General features: G+C 36.4%; 1 protein-coding gene across 29 annotated transcripts in view; it reads right to left on the bottom strand.

Moving 5' to 3' along the window:
* Nrxn1 (neurexin 1) overlaps nt 1–18,360 on the bottom strand; it is a 1,077,006-nt gene that overhangs the window by 681,883 nt on the left and 376,763 nt on the right. For all 29 annotated transcript variants that reach the window (XM_057767124.1, XM_057767151.1, XM_057767179.1 and 26 more), the window contains one exon: nt 756–1,057. In XM_057767124.1, the coding sequence (XP_057623107.1) occupies nt 756–1,057 (302 nt within the window). The remainder of the gene's footprint in view (nt 1–755; nt 1,058–18,360) is intronic.

Raw genomic sequence — 18,360 nt, 5'->3', positions numbered from 1 at the left:
AAAACATACAGTATATATAGACCCATAGATTCAGTAAAGAGTGCATATTTTCTCATATAAAGACTTCTATAATAATTTATGTAAATATATATGTATAAATATAAAAATATAAATATATATATTCTAATGGAAATGGACACCTAGAGGATGAAGTGACCTTCCATATCATTTGTAGTTTGAGCATCTATGCTAAAACAAAACATCCTCATAAACAAAAACTTAAGAATATAGGTTATACCCAAGATTTAACTTTTCCCCTCAGGGACAATTTATTTTCACATTTTAAAGTTCAAAAGAGGAGGAAGTAGGAACTGATAAAAATCCCAAGTAATCAAAAAAATTTTTTAACTACAAAAAAGGAACTGTGATTTAATGACCCCAATGTGCATGCTTCCAAATGACTACTATGAAACTATAATTCATATTAAAAAGAAAAAAAACAAATCAAAATGACAATAAAATCACACAGAGAAAGGGCAGGTCACAGAGTTATCCTGGCAGCCCTCTGGAAACTAACCATATGTTGCTGTATTAAAATAGCATTTGGGTCCCCCAGAACTTTCTAGATATGCCCCTGCTCAAGTATGGCAGGAAAATTCACTTCAGAAGAAAAAGCTAATCTCTGAGCAACTTTAGGCCCTGACTTGTGTGGTGGGGTTCTCAAGGCCCCCCGACACACACACAGCTGTAGGTACCACAGGCACAGCTGTAGCGAGAAACAATGGCGGTTACTGTCTTATCCACTGCTTTGTTACCTGACGCAGATTCCTGGTGACTTTCACATCATGCCAGGCATTATCATTAAACTTTCCATTCACGGGCTCCACTAGTGCTTCAAAGGCCCCTGATCCCAAATTAATGACCAGAGAGACAGCTCCATTTTTCAAGGCAAGATTGACATAATCCGCTGATTTCCCTGTGTGAAGCATCAGTCCATTCCTCTGAAGAGTTTTAAAGGACAGGGTTATTTCGTCGCTGCTGCTTTGGATGGGGTTCTGTGACAGGTCGTAGCAGAAGTATTCAGAGCCCTTGAATGTGGCGATGTACTCTTCCTTTCCTAGAGGGAAACAGACAGATATACGTAAGTCAGCAAGCACGTGACACGGCACTTAATAAATGACCTTAATCAATGCAAGAGCTGATGAACTCTCCTTAACACACACTCAGGACCACCGCACAGCTGTCAGAGAATCAGGCCGTGCTGTAGGTAGCAGTACACTTTTAACCAACATCTTCAGGTACTGGATCATCAACTACAGTAGCTAAAAGTGGCCTTCTTGAAAATTCAATTAATTTTTAAGTATCACCATAAGAGCTCTGATCGGACAAAGCAGCTCTGTGTTATCTTTAGTACATGAACCGTGTACCATAAATTCATATTGGATGGGTTCTGTCGGCTGATAACAATGGACATTTGTACCATCCAAGTGAAGAATTAGTTTTTAGGGAGATATGTATATTCAAAGATCTTTCTCAATGAAGAGCCAAGCATTTTTGTCACTGGAGAACCATACAGATTTTAAAGTAAGGGGAAAAGAAGAAATTTGATCTGGGAAAAGCCAGTCTCCTATAGAGTATGTATGCACTCCTGCCCTCATGGAGGAGGTAGTTATAAAAAGCCTGTTGCTGTCAGCTGGATGGTTAGCTGGTCTCACCAAGCAGATGGTAGGGCTGGCTGCTGTGAACCGGTAAGAGATCCAGAACAACATCATAGAAGCAGCATGCAAATGAAGTCTCTACATTCTGTACATAGCTCCATCTTTAGTATACTTAGAAGGTACAATGTGGATTCCACCACATGCCAGACAGATCAAACAGAAATGTGGCCATTTGGGAAGAGCAGCCTTCTCCCACCAGTAAAGTCAGGCAACCGAAGAAAGCTGTAAGTCAAATGTGCTCGTGGCTTCCCAAGCAATGATGGCAAATGTGATGAGACATACAAACTAAAAACGACCACGGAAAAAAAATCCTAAACAAACAAAAATCCCAAACAACAACAAAAGAGGCCTTATGGTTAGAAATCAGCTTATGATAAACTAGAAAGATAATTATGAGTGCTTCAAAAGGCAAAATAAAAAATCTGTTTTCTTGGTAACACAGCATCTCTATTAGCATGCTTGAATATTCAGGAACCAGCATGAGATTTAGTCTTCCCCTGGCAATAGATTTTTTCTCTCTGCTCTAATTTTCTGTTTTGTTTAAGACAGTCACTATGTAGGTCAGGTTGGCCTCCAGCTAACAGTCCCCCTTTCTCAGCTTTCTGAGCACAAGGATTACAGGTACGCACCATCAAGCCTACCAAGGCAATGGTTTTTCAGGACTACTATCATTTGCTAGTTTAATTCATGTCATACAGTCAGAACCCAGTTCAAGGTTTCAGCTCTTCAAAGCCAGACGACTCGACTTTCTTGAAGCAGCTATGTATGGATAGACCATGTCACTAGTCCTGCCAGCATCCTCAATGACAACTGGCCAGCAAGTAGTAAAGTCTAGCATTCGTAGAAAACAGACCAAGTTCTAGTGAGAGTCACAGGAAACAAACTGATTCACAGGAAGAAGTGACCTTAAGGGGAACTGGGCACCTCCTACATGGTAGATCCAGTACCGCTCTTTAGTGACATGCAATGAACACTGCAGACCTAATTCCTGCCTCAGAATGATTCAGTGGGGGATATCTGAGTCCTGGCAGAGTTTACTATGACAATTGTTTCAATTACAAAGCACCAACAAAATGTGTATTTAGATCTCATTTGACCACTTGGTAGCTGTCATGTCATTGAAGGAAATTAAGCATCTTTTAAATCTGTCAGGGTCTGAGACAGTTGGAGACACTGATCCTTCAGTGGTGTGGGTCCATAAGGCAAAGGCAGAAAGAGTGCATGGCACCACTGGTAAGGAGCACTGTTTTCCCCGTTGTCTCCTCAGTGGAATAAATGTGTCAAATATTCTAAAACCTACAGCACATTTGATTTTGAATAGGAAAATGCTCTCTTCAGCATCAAAACCAGGGAGGGGCGGAGGGGAGAGGATTCTCATTATTAACATCCTAATTCAGTACACTGCAAACCAGAGTTAGCACTGTGAACATTATAAAGATTGCAATTGAGGACAATAATGACGCATTAGCAAATTATGGTTGTATAATTGGAAAGACCAAAATGATCCATGGAAATGTCTGGATTAGAAAGGGCACAGGGCTTCGTAGAAGCAGAAGAAAGTTCCTTTAGCTAATTCCAGGAGATGTAGAGATTCAGGAAATCTATAGATTCAGGGAAACTATTTAAATTGAAGTAATAAGGTGATTTTCCAAGTTCTGTACAAAAGCAACACAGCCAAAATAGCTAAGATATGTCAGAGAAGATGTGACAACTTCAGCCCCACTATGTACTGGTACACACAAGAAATATGACAAGTAAGACAAGGAATTGAGATAGATAGGAAGATAAGAATAAAAATAGAAAAGTAGCTCTAAATACATATGTAAATAATTTACATTAAGCTCTGCATTTCAGGTAAAGAGGAATGATAGGACCATTAACTAATAAATAGTGCTGAGATATTCAGTTATCTACACAAACAAAATGAAACAAATCAATTCTAGCAGTTCTAAGGCTAAAATTAGTATGGGAAAATACTGTAAAATTTTAAGACAGTAAACTGTGACATGAAAGTATATAAAACATCATATAAGAGCCCTAAAATATTGATTAATCTCAATTAAAATAACAAAATCCATTTATCAATAATACCACAAAAGTATAAGAAGTTAAGTAAAAATCTGAGAAAAGTATTTCCAATTCATATCAATGGCAAAGAATTATAGCATTTAACTGGGCGGTGGTGGTGCACGCTTTTAATCCCAGCACTCAGGAGGCAGAGGCAGGCAGAGCTCTGTGAGTTTGAGGTCAGTCTGGTCTACAAGAGATAGTTCCAGGACAGGCTCCAAAGCTACAGACAAACCTCTCTCGAAAAACAAAAAAAATAATTAATTAATTAATTAATTAATTAAAAAAGATTACAACACAACATCCAAAAAGCTTTCCAACAAATCAATACTAAAAAGACCAATGATGGAGAAAATGAGCAAACAGACAGCTTCCAGAAAACTATATAAATAATATAAATTGATAGTTTCAATAAAATAAGTATGGAGAAATCAATTTATATTCAAATACTTCACAGTCAAAATTAACAATTAAAAATTAAGAAAAAACAAATTTGATAAAGCTATCAATAGATTTCTTCTCAGCCATTATTGACAAGAAGGCTGATGAGGTGAAAGCTGACTGGCTATGTCATCTCTGACTGGCGATGTGCTCCCAGGGCAGTTTCACAGATGGTGAGCTATACTTGAAGACGTCATCCCTCTAACCTTTTACCATCGCTCTGAATAAAGACCTTCTTTTAACTCTACTCTTCCGTGTATGTTACTTAAGTCTATAAAATCTGTAAGATCCAAATGACTGTCCACTTCATAAGACACACAGTCACAGAAGGCTAGAACCCAACCTCTCGTCTATATACCCAGTCACTCCCTGATGACACCATTCCATTGGTGGAAAGGAGTGTGGAATCGCATTCTGAGATGATGGGAAAACACAGCAATATGTTTGTGAACATAGTAAGAGTTGATTGTTTAAGAATGAGGGAAGCAAATATTCAAATTCTATGAAAGTACCTAAATAAGGTCCTCAGACTTTCAGAGGCAACTGCATTCCAGAGACCTCACATCATTGGGAGGTATTAAACAGCAAAGGGAATATATGACTTCAGGTTGATCATCTATATACAGTATGATATAATATAGATAAATACAAAAGTAATAATGTGAAGCAAAACCAACAATAATGAAAGAGCCAGACATAAAGTTTAAAGACTTAACAAGTAGCCTTGTTGATATTATAAATTGGGACAAACTCTACCAAAACTGCCTTTGGTAGAGTTGGTGAGCTTCTGCTCCTAATTGTGGCATTGGCTGTAGTAAGTTCAGAGTGCAAAAATTCAGTTATGTTTTTATATGTACTGTTTTGCTGCAGGAGCTCCTTCCTCTCCTTCAACCAATAGCCGTTGAGATACCAGCCCACTGGGGCATGGTCTTTCTCTTTAAAAAGCAGGGGCAGCCCTCAGCTCACTCTATTTCTCCAGCAACTAGACTCCTTTCTTAATTTAAATCATCTGGATGACTAAGCACAAATTAAATTATCTTCATCCAATATGTTCTTCTTGGAGTTGGGATTCATCAGTTAAAAGCACTTGCTGATCTTTCCAAGGACCTGGGTTTGGTTCACAGCTCATATCAGACAGCTTACAGCCACTTGTAACTACAGCTTCAGGGGTTAGAACACCCCCTTCCCACATCTGAGCGCATTCACACACATATGGCACATAGGAAACATTCAGACACCTAAGTAAAAATGAATAAACACTAAAACTAATTTTTTCCTCTTCATTAAAAGAATGATATACAAAAAATGCTTCACATAATAATGATAAAATTATTCATGAAAATTAAAACAATAGCAATAATAAGATTTTAGTAGTTACATTTAAAAATACTTTTCAGCATATGTTAATAACCTAAAATTGCTGCTCTTAGCAAGCAAATAAAATTCAGCAAAGAATACAGCATGCATAAACACAATAATATGAGTTAACTGATAAATGTCAACATGAAGGCCAACCATCACTAATTAGACACAGTTATAGAGCTCCAGAGATTTAAAAAAATATGAACATGGAGGATTTATCTAAGAGTCCTGCTAATATGCATCCTGTTATTTTAAAGTTGAAAGGAGAGTTGTAGGAGGGTGTCATTTGATTTGAAACTTATTCTACTTTTATCCATTAAAAAATAGGTGAAATAAAATTTCCTGAAAGAAAGCTCAGTGGACGAATTAGAATTCTATATGCTCTTGATATCTGACTTGACTAAACCTGAGCTCCCATTTGAGCCAACTGACTGAATCTGGCATAGGAATAGTAACTATGACTTCTCAACATCAGGGTAAATTTCCTGGGCGATTCAGCAGATGCATTGAAAATGTGAATAGACGCTAAGAAACTGCACTCTTGATAGCTGGCATGAAGGAGGATGAATGGTGCCGTTCTTCAGCACTGCTCAGTCAGACCTGTTCTCAGACTCTTCATACAAAATCAGGGTATCTCCTAAAATGCCAAAATGCTTCTAGATTAAATTCCAAAATATGCTTTAAACTCTCTAAAGGAAGACCTGAGGGATGTGATAAAAATCTTCATGTACTAGGGATCAAATCCTTCAGAAGAATAATATCATCCTAACTAATAAAAATTAGATCTTGATGTGATAAACATTTCCTTATGATGAGTTACATGTTGAACATTTCATCTGATAAAAAAAACAAAAATAAACAAATTTCTCATTTAGAAGAACCTTAAACATAAGCCATATGTTAAACTGGGTGGTAGGTTCAACACATAAATCCCTCTCTATCCAAAAATATCAATGATTCAACTTAATCTGAGGTACAAAAAAGAGGTCGGATGACTTTCCAAGTTCTCAACAAAATTTTCTCAAGCAACATTCTTTCTTATTTCCTGCATGGGGTATAATCTCATTAACATGACCTATTTCCACAACTTTCAAGATCGTTGAATTTCACAAAACAAAAATGTCTAAGCAAAACACTGGGCATTGTAAAAGCAAGAATGAACAGAGCAAGGTCCCTCTGCCCACACTTGCAGGAAGAACTTTCAGATCCTCTCCCTTGTCAAGAATCTGCTCTATATCACAGCTCTGGATGACTTTGCTTTTCAAATATAATCCCAACTCATATAAATTTGTAAGACTTTTCTATAATCGTGTGAGTCTAAGACTGTATTCAATACAAATCAGAAACTTAAATTAATAAGTGATAAGAAAAACCACACACAAATAAAAATTTGAGTAAAAGACCTGCTTTGTTTCTTTCTCTACTTCAGAAACCAAGTACACAAGACTGTCACAGCAAAAGGATCCTGACTTAACAAAGACAATCACTTGAAATTTATACTATTAAATTAAATACTAAGATGGGTTGTCTCAGACAATAAAATTAAAACAGAAACTAGTAAAACTTTGCCTCTTGAAATTCCTGTCCAATTAAGTCCTCTGTTTCCAAGTAATCCAACAGAAAGTGACATCATTTCATTTGTTCTAACCCTTTATAAATTTTAGCCTAAGACCTTATAAAGAAAATGACACTAATTTAAAAAAATAACAGTTCATTTTTAGATTTACTTAGTAAAAGATTGTAAAATATATATTTCTTAAACATAATTGAACACGTTTAAGTTCTGAGGTGAACCTCTATTATTGTACAGTACTAAGACATACTTCACAAAATATTCAATCGTTTTATTTTACCTCAGATAAACCTAAAGCAACTGAGAAATAAACAACCAAATTTCCATGAAATAATGCAAATGAAGATACAAAATCTTAAAATATACTTGAGATAGTGAACTATGTAAGTTCAAGAAGAGTCCAATATTATTTAGATCAATGTTCATTTGTTCATCAGGTTGAAAAGAAAAACCAAAATGAAAATTATGGGAGCATTTCTAATTGGGAGACAGAATTCATGCTGTCTTGACTCCAGTCTCAGATTCCTCTTAGGATCACAATATTATAATAATATATAAACCATTTGTATATAACCAAAAAATGGATTTCAGCTTAACTTGAGCACATTTTTTTACAAAAAAGTAAACAAAAATGGTTCAAGACTCTGGCGCAATACCCTTCAGATTCAGTTGGTAACGTGATCTGAATGCTTAAATAACAACAGGGTATGGAAGCCAGTTATTGCACCCCTCTCTCTATTGAGAGATGACATTCATTTTACACAAGTCCAGAGGCAATACAAGGAAAGTAATGAACAGTACCCCGACATTCACAAAATATTCAGCTCTGCAATGTTTTTGACCATGTCAGACTCGGGCCCCAATTGCCAAGTCTGCCACTTAAAGGCTAGTGTATTTTTACCTGGGGTGAATAAACGGTAGCAAATAAACATAGCTTGATAAGTATGGACCTTAAAATAATTTTCTGCAAGAATTTGTGAATTCTCTGGGTTTCAATAGATGGTTATTCAAGAAAGAGGTAAACCCTGAAATACAAATATTCTTAAAACAGATTTATAGGTATTTCTCTAGAAAATGAGGCATACAATTCTCATTTTTGAGGTGGATATAGTAGACACCATTTAAAATAGGAAGCCACATTATTGCTTACTTGGTCATGATAATACAGAATAGACTATTTAATCAAATTTCAAAGAGTAGCCATTGAATACATCCCACCTCTCCAGAATCAGAGCAATACTGCTTTTAGTTCTAAATCTTTATCATATGAGTTATCCACATACTTGGCCATTTGGTAAACCATTCCAAAATCTATAATTGTTTTTTTCATTTAGATACAAATAAAGGCATCATGGAAAGTAAACAGAGTATGAATACAGGGCAGCACGAGCTGAAGTGAAAATAACCTCTTAGCCCTCATTATTCATAATGTGGCCTGGGGACTGTGTCATTATTATATTTGGAAAAATCTTGAGTGTGTCAGGATGCCTGGCCAGCCCTAGTCTGTACTATAAGAGGATTTTTCCGATTGATGCTTGTGTAAACTGTGAAAATTTTATTGTTAAATAGATTCTTATAGTGCTTCAATGTAAAAAGAAGCCATCTTATGGCCCTACCATGTTTTTTACAAGGGAATAATCATTCAGTTCAATTTCTGTATCTTTTGATCATAGAAAAGAAACCCAGGAAACTGTAATGGCTGTATCTGATCAGTGTATAAATGTGTCAAATATCCACTTAATATGCATCCCAGCAGAGTTCAGGCTTTAAATCACTGATACTAATGGCTGATTTCTTATTCTCGATGTGTTTCCTCTTTAGTCAATATTACAATAGAATTACCAGTGGGTTTGGAAACTCGCTACTTCTCTTCTAAAGAAATCTACCGGGTATATTCTCCTGCTGCTGTCTAGCAAACCATGGTGGTTTGTGAACAAACTTAAAAGGTTCATGGAGTTGAACATACAATTCTTTCTCAGAATATCTTTAGTCATATAGTACTTTGGCTAAAAAGTTAACACCACACACACATATGCATCACACACACATACATAACACATCACACCAAACACACATACACCACACACACACCACTATGCACACACACACATACATACCACACATACAAATACACACACACACCAAACACCCACATACACAAACACCACACAGACACACCACACACGCACATACACAAACACTACACACACACAGAGACACATACATCATGTATTCTAGATGTGGCCAGACTCAGCAAATACAGATAGACCCTCATTACCACATTTCCACTGTGATTAAGTGAAGTAGGAACACTCTAACACTACTAATATCTAAATGGAGGAAACCTACAGTGCCAAATCAGATTCCATCACATTTATGAGAAGAAGGGCAATTCCTTGGAAGAGACAAAGAACACATTATGCTGGCATCTTCCACATGTCGAGTAAAGAGGGAAGCCAATACATGTGCATTAAACACAATGAGGGTTGAAATAGGTAGAGATGTCATTTGTGTAATAGCACCCTTCCCCCTGGTTCTTAAAAGGTTTGACTAAGGTTCTGGATTTATATTACTGATTTATTGCTACTCACTTATTAAGAGAATGCAAACAATAAGTTGGCTTACAGTATAACCAGTATAAGCTAGGTCACTTGGACCATAGAATTTCTCTCCTCCCTCCCTCCCTCCCTCCCTCCCTCCCTCCCTCCCTCCCTCCCTCCCTCCCTCCTTCCTTCCTTTTCTTTTTCTTTCTTCTTTGTGGTTTTTGGAGACAGGTGTCTCTGTGTAGTTCTGGCTGTCCTGGAACTCACTCTGTAAACCATGCTAGCCCATAACTCACAAAGATCCTCCTGCCTCTGCCTCACCAGTGATGGCATGAAAGAAGTGTGCTACTACTACACAGATCCTTTTATTTTTAATTAAAGAAAGCAGAAAGGACTCTGGAAATTAGTGACATGGCACTGATTTCAAGAGAACAGAAAGCATATTATGTTCAAAGATGACACATGCAAAGCACCTGGAGCTGAATGTGACAGAAAAAAAAAAAAAAGATTTGTTTGGGGAGGCTGCCTGTTCATTTCCTGGCTGCCCAAACTCCTGAAATAATCACACAGAAATGGTATTAATTACAGTATTGCTTAGCCAATGACTATAGTATATTCCTAACAAGCTCTTACATCTTAAACTAACCTATTCCTATTATTTTATATTTCACCATGAGGCTCGTGGCCTACTGGGAAGGTTTCAGCAGGCGGCTCATGTCTTTCTCCTCTGGCAGTTTTATGGCTTCTTACTGATCCCCACCTACTCTCTCTATATATCTCTTTCAGACTAGCTTTACTCTGTTAAGCCATTGGCTGAAAGGAGCTTCTTTATTAACCAATGACAATAAAACATTCACAGCATACATCACTTCACCTTTTCTGTCTAAATAAAAAGGAAAGTTTTAACTTTAACATAGTAAAATTACATTTAACAACAAAGTATCAAGCAAGAATTACAGTTAAAATCTTTATATCTATTTTATCTCTCATCATAACTAAGGAAAACTCTGATTATTACTATCTATTCTTCAATTCCATCAAAGAGCCCAGAGGGATATAATATTACCTAAGTTAACAGGAAGTGCATTGTAAACAACTTCCAAAACTGTAGAAGTGACAGAGACATCTTGCTGCCTAAACAGTCACTCAAAGTTCTTCTGTAACATTGGGGCATCCATCTTCAGCCTACAGGTCCATAGCATCTGGCAGACTTTTCCATGAAGCAGGAAATTTCAAAGATTAATCCACCTATATTGACAGTTTGTCAGTCACTTTCTTCTGTGTCCAGCAAAATGTCTGGCAGACTCTTTCATGAAGCAGGAACCCAAAAGATTATCTCATCTTCTTTAGGCAAAAATATTATATTTTTCCAAATATAATAATGACACAGTCCCCAGGCCACATTACGAATAATGAGGGCTAAGAGGTTATTTTCACTTCAGCTCGTGCTGCCCTGTATTCGTACTCTGTTTACTTTCCATGATGCCTTTATTTGTATCTAAATGAAAAATTTCAGCAGTCATTTCTCTGTGGGTCCTGCATGTCCAGTTCATCAAGCAGTCCAGGCAAGAGCAGTTTCTTGCTCAAATGGCTAACAAATTCCATATCCTCAATGCCCATCTTCTTCTTGAAGTAATTGGTGCTGCCAGGAGCAAATGTGTCTCATTGTCATTAAATGTCCTAGTTCTTAAGACATTTTAAATGCTGTATTTTGATGGTTTTTGGAAGATTTGGAGAATCCCTATCTAATTGAAATATATCTCTATATATCTAGAAAACCTAAGATGACCAGAAGCTTGACCATTATAGATGATCATCTATTAACCTATATTTCTTAATATACAATATATTTTCAAATGAGCTTTACAATACCTTAATCAAGAGCAGAATATATGTATTAAATTTGTATCAATAAACTAAGATCCATAAAATGAAAATCTCTATAGCATATCTTCCTTTAAATGTAAACAAACATCTATCACTTAGGGCATTGTTCTCTAGACTATTCCTGCTGATTGGAGCACTGTTAATCAAGTCTGTCATGTGGTATCTGTGTGGTAATCATTGTTTATTTTACAATCCCATAATTGATACCAGCAGTCAGGAGGCAATATTCTTGGTATTAGAAATGCACCAAAAATCCTTTAATCCCTGCACTCAGGAGCTGAGGCAGGCAGATCTCTGTGAGTTTGAGGACAGCCTGGTCTACAGAGTAAGTTCCAAGACAGAGGTTAAAGCTAGGCAGAGAAACCCTGTCTCAAAACATGAACCCCCCCCCCCAAAAAAAAGAAATGTAAAAATAAACAAAGTCCCAGGGTCTTTCAGGGTCTCCGCTATCATCAACCTGCAATAGCAGAGAGGAGTGATAGCGGTATCATGTTTGGCACTTAGCATGAAAGTGTTCCATGAGTAACAGTGACTCATTTAAACTGACCCCTATGTACTGAGGTACTGATGGGAGAAAATTCCAGGTCAATCCACTCTATGTCTACAAACACATAGCACTTCTAGCTGCTTGATATTGAGGACTAGAAAGTCCTTGGTAGTCTGTGAAGAGCAGTCTCACAATGCCTGTGACCTCATATTTCTCTTCTCTCCACTTACCCATCTCTTTGTGCTTAGGTAGAAGACGGGGATTGGACAGTGGACCAGGAGTAACTTAAGACGACTTTATTGTCTTTCAGTAAATGTGAGGGAAATAAATGGATATGTGGGAAGTTCTATTTATAAAGGATTCTTGGATTCTTGTTTGCAGAATTTCTCAACATTTCTATGAAAATAAGTTCCACTTAATATGCTTTGGCACACATAACACAAGTCTGTTGTTTTGGTAGACAATTACTGTGAGCTATTATTGACCATTATTACTACTATAGTAATCACTTCAATTTAAGACTGCTGAATGATTTTAAAACACAAATTTTTATCAGAACTTTTATTACCCTGAATATCACTTGGTGCACCATACCAATTTAGAAATATTTCAGTCCATTAAGATTCAATTCCAAAATGATTAGAAGTATTAAGTAGAAGAAAGGAAGGGGAAAACACACTGATTTTTCCCTAGTTGTATGTACCTCATTGATGTGCAGCATTTGGCATTTTTGCTATTTACTTATCTATTTTTCATTTTCTCAAGAAAAATTATCAAAGTGAGAATGAGATATGAACACTGGTTTCTCCTCAGCTCCCCTTCAGCTCTCTGCCTGTGACCACTATACTCAGGTTCACTGGGTCTTGTTTTCCTTACTAACGGGCTACCTCATATGGATTAAGTGATCTCTGGGGTTTCTTTGCATTCTAAAACACTGTATGACTCCACAGCACTCTTGATTTATTGAGCCACTGTTCTGTCAGTTCATCCAATAAACATTTACTGAAGCCCAACCACATGCCTAATGCTATTGCCTTCCTGCTGATAAAATCATATAGCATGCTAGGGGCAAAATGCCTTTCTGATGAATTCATTTAATAGTATCTTCCACAGCAACCTTTAACCCCATGGACTTCTCAAGCTAGCTCTTCTCTAGTTGATGAGGATATAAAATTCAGAAAATATGACACAGAAAGGTATTCTTTTCAGCCATAAACTTTCTATTCTAGTCATTTGTCTCCCTCAGCTCAGATAGAATACCTTTAATGAGTTTTTCTGAGATTTCAGAAGAATAAATTTGATGGATCTTTTATTCCCCCCAATATAAAATACTTCTTTATATAAATGCAATTTTTAGAGAAAAAGATGTATTTGAAAAAAGTAATATTACTTGCTATAAGTTTTATATTCAATAAAATTATACAAGTGTCAGTTGACCTATTTTCCTGAAGATAGGTCTCTTAGTGTGAAATGCAGAGCTCTCAGTTCTGACCTGTATGTTTGGAGGCATGAACAATGAGAATGAAACATTGTGTATGAGTTGGTTTCAGTACAATGGAAGCAATCATTCTGTCAGGAAAGTCAGAAAAATGAGGATCCATCTGAAGAACATAAGTGTCTTCACTAGTCACATGTGAGGGTTCCAGTGTCTTTAATATCTCAGCTGCCATGTTTAGAATGATCATGGAGCAACACTCTGAACGCCCTATTTCTTATTCTAGAATCTCCATGTCATTTGAGAACTTTTTTCTCAGTTCTTCCAAGGATGCATTCTTCTGTCTCAATCTTCTCCCAGTTCTTACTTAAGGATAAAGGCACTGAAGCTATTACGGGGATTTTTGGGGTGTCTTCCAGAATAAAAGGTGTTATTAAGTCATCACATCTAGGAAATAAACTGTGGTAAGTGCAAGTTCACCAAAGAAGAATTTCTGGTGCCCTCTGGGATTGATTGTATCAGTCACATGACCCAGCTCTAGTGCCTTTTAAGTTATCAGTTCCCCGAAAGGACAAATGTGAGTGTATCAATTTTTATATGTTTACTATGGGGTCAATATTCTGTGATTTAAATTGGAGGAAAGAACAAATTATAAAGCACATACAGTTGACTCTCACTGTGGAAGGTATTCTGCTCATTCATTAGCATCTGGCATTGTCAACAAATTGATTTTGTGATATGATCCTCGAAAGAACACACTAATCGGTTATCTGATGCCAAATGATCAGCTCTAAAACTATAAACGCAAGTAACATTATATAGACTCATACGTTATATTAAAGAATATAGATGTGTATGTGTACATACATACACATTTATATATAAATATATATATATGCATTAAATAACAATGAAAAACAAAATTCACGATATATTCATTTATATATCACAGTGCAAGGATAGGGTACACTGCATATTCATCAGCATATATGCTTCTGTTGGGTGTCAGTCTGGAAAAACAGGAATCAACACAGCTCCTTTTTACCTCTTCCTCATTGGCTTACTGAGGAATCAACAGGTAAAAATCCCATGGGGCATCTAGAATAGCTTTTTCTCTCAGCCACTCACATTTGTTTCTTTCCTAACAAACAGCTAGAGTGTTCTCATTTCTGCATTTATACCCTGTTTTTTAAAGCTTATCAGACACATAGTGTAACATGTCTATATGTCATTACGCAAGCTTTGCAGTTAAAAGTTTTCTACTCTAACTTGTAATTTGGATAGAAGAACAGGTAGACTAAGAGCCATTGGCACAGATCAAGTGTTTATGCACATCTGCAGCTGAACTTCAAGGAATCATTATCATTCAATTTACCATTTATTTAGTTTTACTTTTACTTTGTACAGCTTTAATTTCAATGTAGTTTTGTTTTCTTCCTTTGGAATTTATTTCTTTTTATGACTTCTGTACACAAATCCTTATCTTCCATTGAAGGACTTCACTTCTGAACAATGAGCTCAAAATGCTCAAAAAACGGAAGACTAGAAACAACACAATCATAAAAGAGAGCACATTGTGCATTTATGTTTGGACATAATTTGATTGGCTAGATAACATTCTGCCTGACAGAACAATAGCACCTTTTGAATCAGTGACCACAATTCACAATATGTTCATTTATATATCACAGTGCAAGGATAGGGTACACTGCATATTCACCAGCACAAATGCTTCTGTGCTGCATTTGCTGTTATTAAACCAAGTACTATGTTGAAAGATGTTAATTTTGTTAAGAAATAATAGTGATTAATAATAGTAATAATAATAATATTTGCCTTGGCACTATGAGAAAGAATGTGTGAAATAATCTATAAACCACTCTTGATATACATTTTCACCTCTGTCTCTTATACCTTCCCTGCCAACAAATTATGAAACTCAAAATGTATAGCTCTTCTAATTAAAGAGTTTGCAATCTATGCTTTCTGCATGCTCAGGACCCACAGATAATACATGGCCTTTTTTACTTATACTGCCTTCTTCTGTTTTTATAAAGGTACAAATTCTAAATTGACTTCCTGATCCACCAATGGCACATCACCCAAACTCATCATTTTTATTGCACAGAGAAGAAAAGTCAGTTCCATTAAAATGAACTTGTCAAAGGCAAGCTTGGGCATGGCTTACACTAGGTTCTGTATAGCTCATGTGCCTTTTTCAACAGTACACATTCACTCAGCACTTTTATTAAGACTTCCTCTACTCTCTACATACTGTTTTACAATAAAAATAAAATCAAATACATGCCATGGATCTTTGGCATGAATAATATTTAAATGGTTATTAATTTAAAATAAAAACAAAATTACCAAAGTACTTAAAAAGTAATGGTGCCAGAAACGGAGTTCACTCTCCTCATCACTGATTACCTCTGGCATGGCCACTGGGATGTTATATACTGAGATGGTAGAGAACAAAGGATTTAGTAATGCTGGAGCTACACATCCAGTGTGTGATAATAACCTTTCTCTATATTAATTGAGTGATGTGGGATTTTCCTCTGTATGCTGTGAATATTGTTGGTGAATAAAAAAACTGCCTTGGCCCATTGATAGGGCAGAACTTAGGTAGGCAGGGAAAACTAAACTAAATGCTGGGAAAAATGAGGCAGAGTCAGAAAGAAGCCATGTAACCCCATGAGAGACAGATGCCAGAACCTTAGCTTGTATGCCACAGCCACATGGCCATACACAGATTAATGGAGATGGGTTAAATTAATATGTAAGAGTTAGCCAATAAGAAGCTAGAGCTAATGGGCCAGGCAGTGTTTTAAATAAGAAACAAGCACAAGGCCTCCCGACAACAAATTGGCACCCAACATGGTTGATTAAAACCCACTTAAAACCTGAGAGGGCTTGGAAAAGAATTCTAGATACAAAAATACAAGGTTTAACACAGCTTCTTGCTGTTTATTGGCAACATGTCATAGCTCCTTTAAGAGAGGTTTTCCTGACTCAGCAGTAGCAGAAAAAAAGCCACACCATTTTGAAATGCCAGCTTTCTGGGCCATGCTGCCAGCCAAACCTCTGGCTCTTTCAGGAGGACAAGCATTTAAATGCATTTTGTGAACAGACTGCTACAACTGGCTTAATGGCAATGTAGACTGGCTGTGTGCCTAAAAATGAGGCTGTGAGCACGGCTTTCAGAGAGAGCAAACATCTCCACCATGCTCGACGGGGCAGGGTAAGCAGGCAGTGCTGTATATCCCCTAGGAAGGCCACAGCTTAAGTTTTTAAGAAGCAGTTAGCATTTTAAGAAGTGCTTCTGGTCAAAAAATAATTACAGATATGCAATAAAGAAAATTCCAAATGGAAAAGACCTCTGAAGGGGTCACAGTGTTGGATAAATGCAACTAGGCTTGGGGAAGAGAATAAAAAAGAGTATAGAGAGTTGGAAAAGAAGTAAATAAATTAAAAATATAAAAAAGGAAGCTTTTAAATAAACAAAAGAAGTAGAAAATAGTAAGCCATGTAAAGATGAAATATACACAAAGAGTCTATATTATATATATTATTGTGTTTTCTTTTAATTTTTTGGCTGTGAAGGAGATAAGTAACCAATATACATACTTTAAACGTATCTCAATGTCAGAATTTGAGTCTAAGGATATGTTGGTTTGGAAAAGAAGTTCTTCTTTTCTTTCCACAGAGAATGCGAACCTGTGAATTGCTTCTAGACTAATATAGTTTGATGGACTAAAACTCCCTAAAAGGTCACTGTGAACACCCCCAAAAATAGTTTGCTCAATAAACAGCAAGAAGTAGTTTGGAGAAAAATTGCCCAAATTCTCTAAATGATTATTTATAAATGCTTGTTTACATTTAAAGGGAGATATGCTATAGAGATTTTCATAGGTATGGATTTTGGTTTATTGATACAAATTTAAGCTCAATTTCATTATATGTATTTCTACTCTTTATTAAGGTATTGTCATTGTGCAGCTCATTTAGAAATGTAATTTGTGATTCAGAAATATAGGTCATCTATAATAGTCAATCTTATAGTCATGTTAGTTAAATTTTGTAGATGTACATAGATATACTTCAGATGGATAGGCATTCTTCAAACCTTTCAAAGACTACAGAATATGGTATTTAAAATGTTTAAGAACTTAAGACATTTCATGACAGTGAGACATATCTGCTCCTGGCAGCACCAAGCTTCTTCAAGAGGATGACGGACATCAAAGAGGCTCCTTATGGAGTCTGTTAGTCATTTGGGCAAAAAACTGCTCTTGCCTCGACTGCTTGATGAACTGGACATGCAGGAAACAGAGAGATGAGACTATCCTTCAGGGTTTCTGCTTCATGAAAGAGTCTGCCATACATTTTGCTGGACACAGAAAAAAGTGACTGACAAACTGCCAATATAGGTAGAATTGTCTTTGAATTTTCTGCTTCATGGAAAAGTCTGCCAGATACTATGGGCCTGTAGGCTAAAGATGTATGCCCCAGTGTTACAGAAGAACTTTGGGTGACTGTCCAGGAAGAAAGATGTGTCTATCAAATCTAGAGTTTTGAAAGTTGCTTACAATGTACTTCCTGTTTACTTAGGTAATATACCCTTCTGCACTCTTTGATGGAGTTGAAGAATAGATAGTTATAGTTATAGCTTTTGTTAGTTATGATGAAAGATAAAGTAGATATAAATATTGTCACTGTAATTCTTGCTTGAAACCTATTTTGTTATATGTAATTTTACTATGTTAAAGTTAATATCTTCCTTTTTATTTAAACAGAAAAGGGGAGGTAATGTGGGATTCCCCTTTGTATGCTGTGAATATCATTGGTGAATAAAGAAACAGCCTTGGCCTGTTGATAGGACTAAATTTAGGTAGGCAGGGAAA

Source organism: Chionomys nivalis, chromosome 1 (assembly GCF_950005125.1).
Source record: "Chionomys nivalis chromosome 1, mChiNiv1.1, whole genome shotgun sequence".
Classification (NCBI taxonomy): Eukaryota; Metazoa; Chordata; class Mammalia; order Rodentia; family Cricetidae; genus Chionomys; species Chionomys nivalis.
Note: the sequence above shows the minus strand (reverse complement) of the source record. Positions and strands in the feature narration are given on the sequence as shown.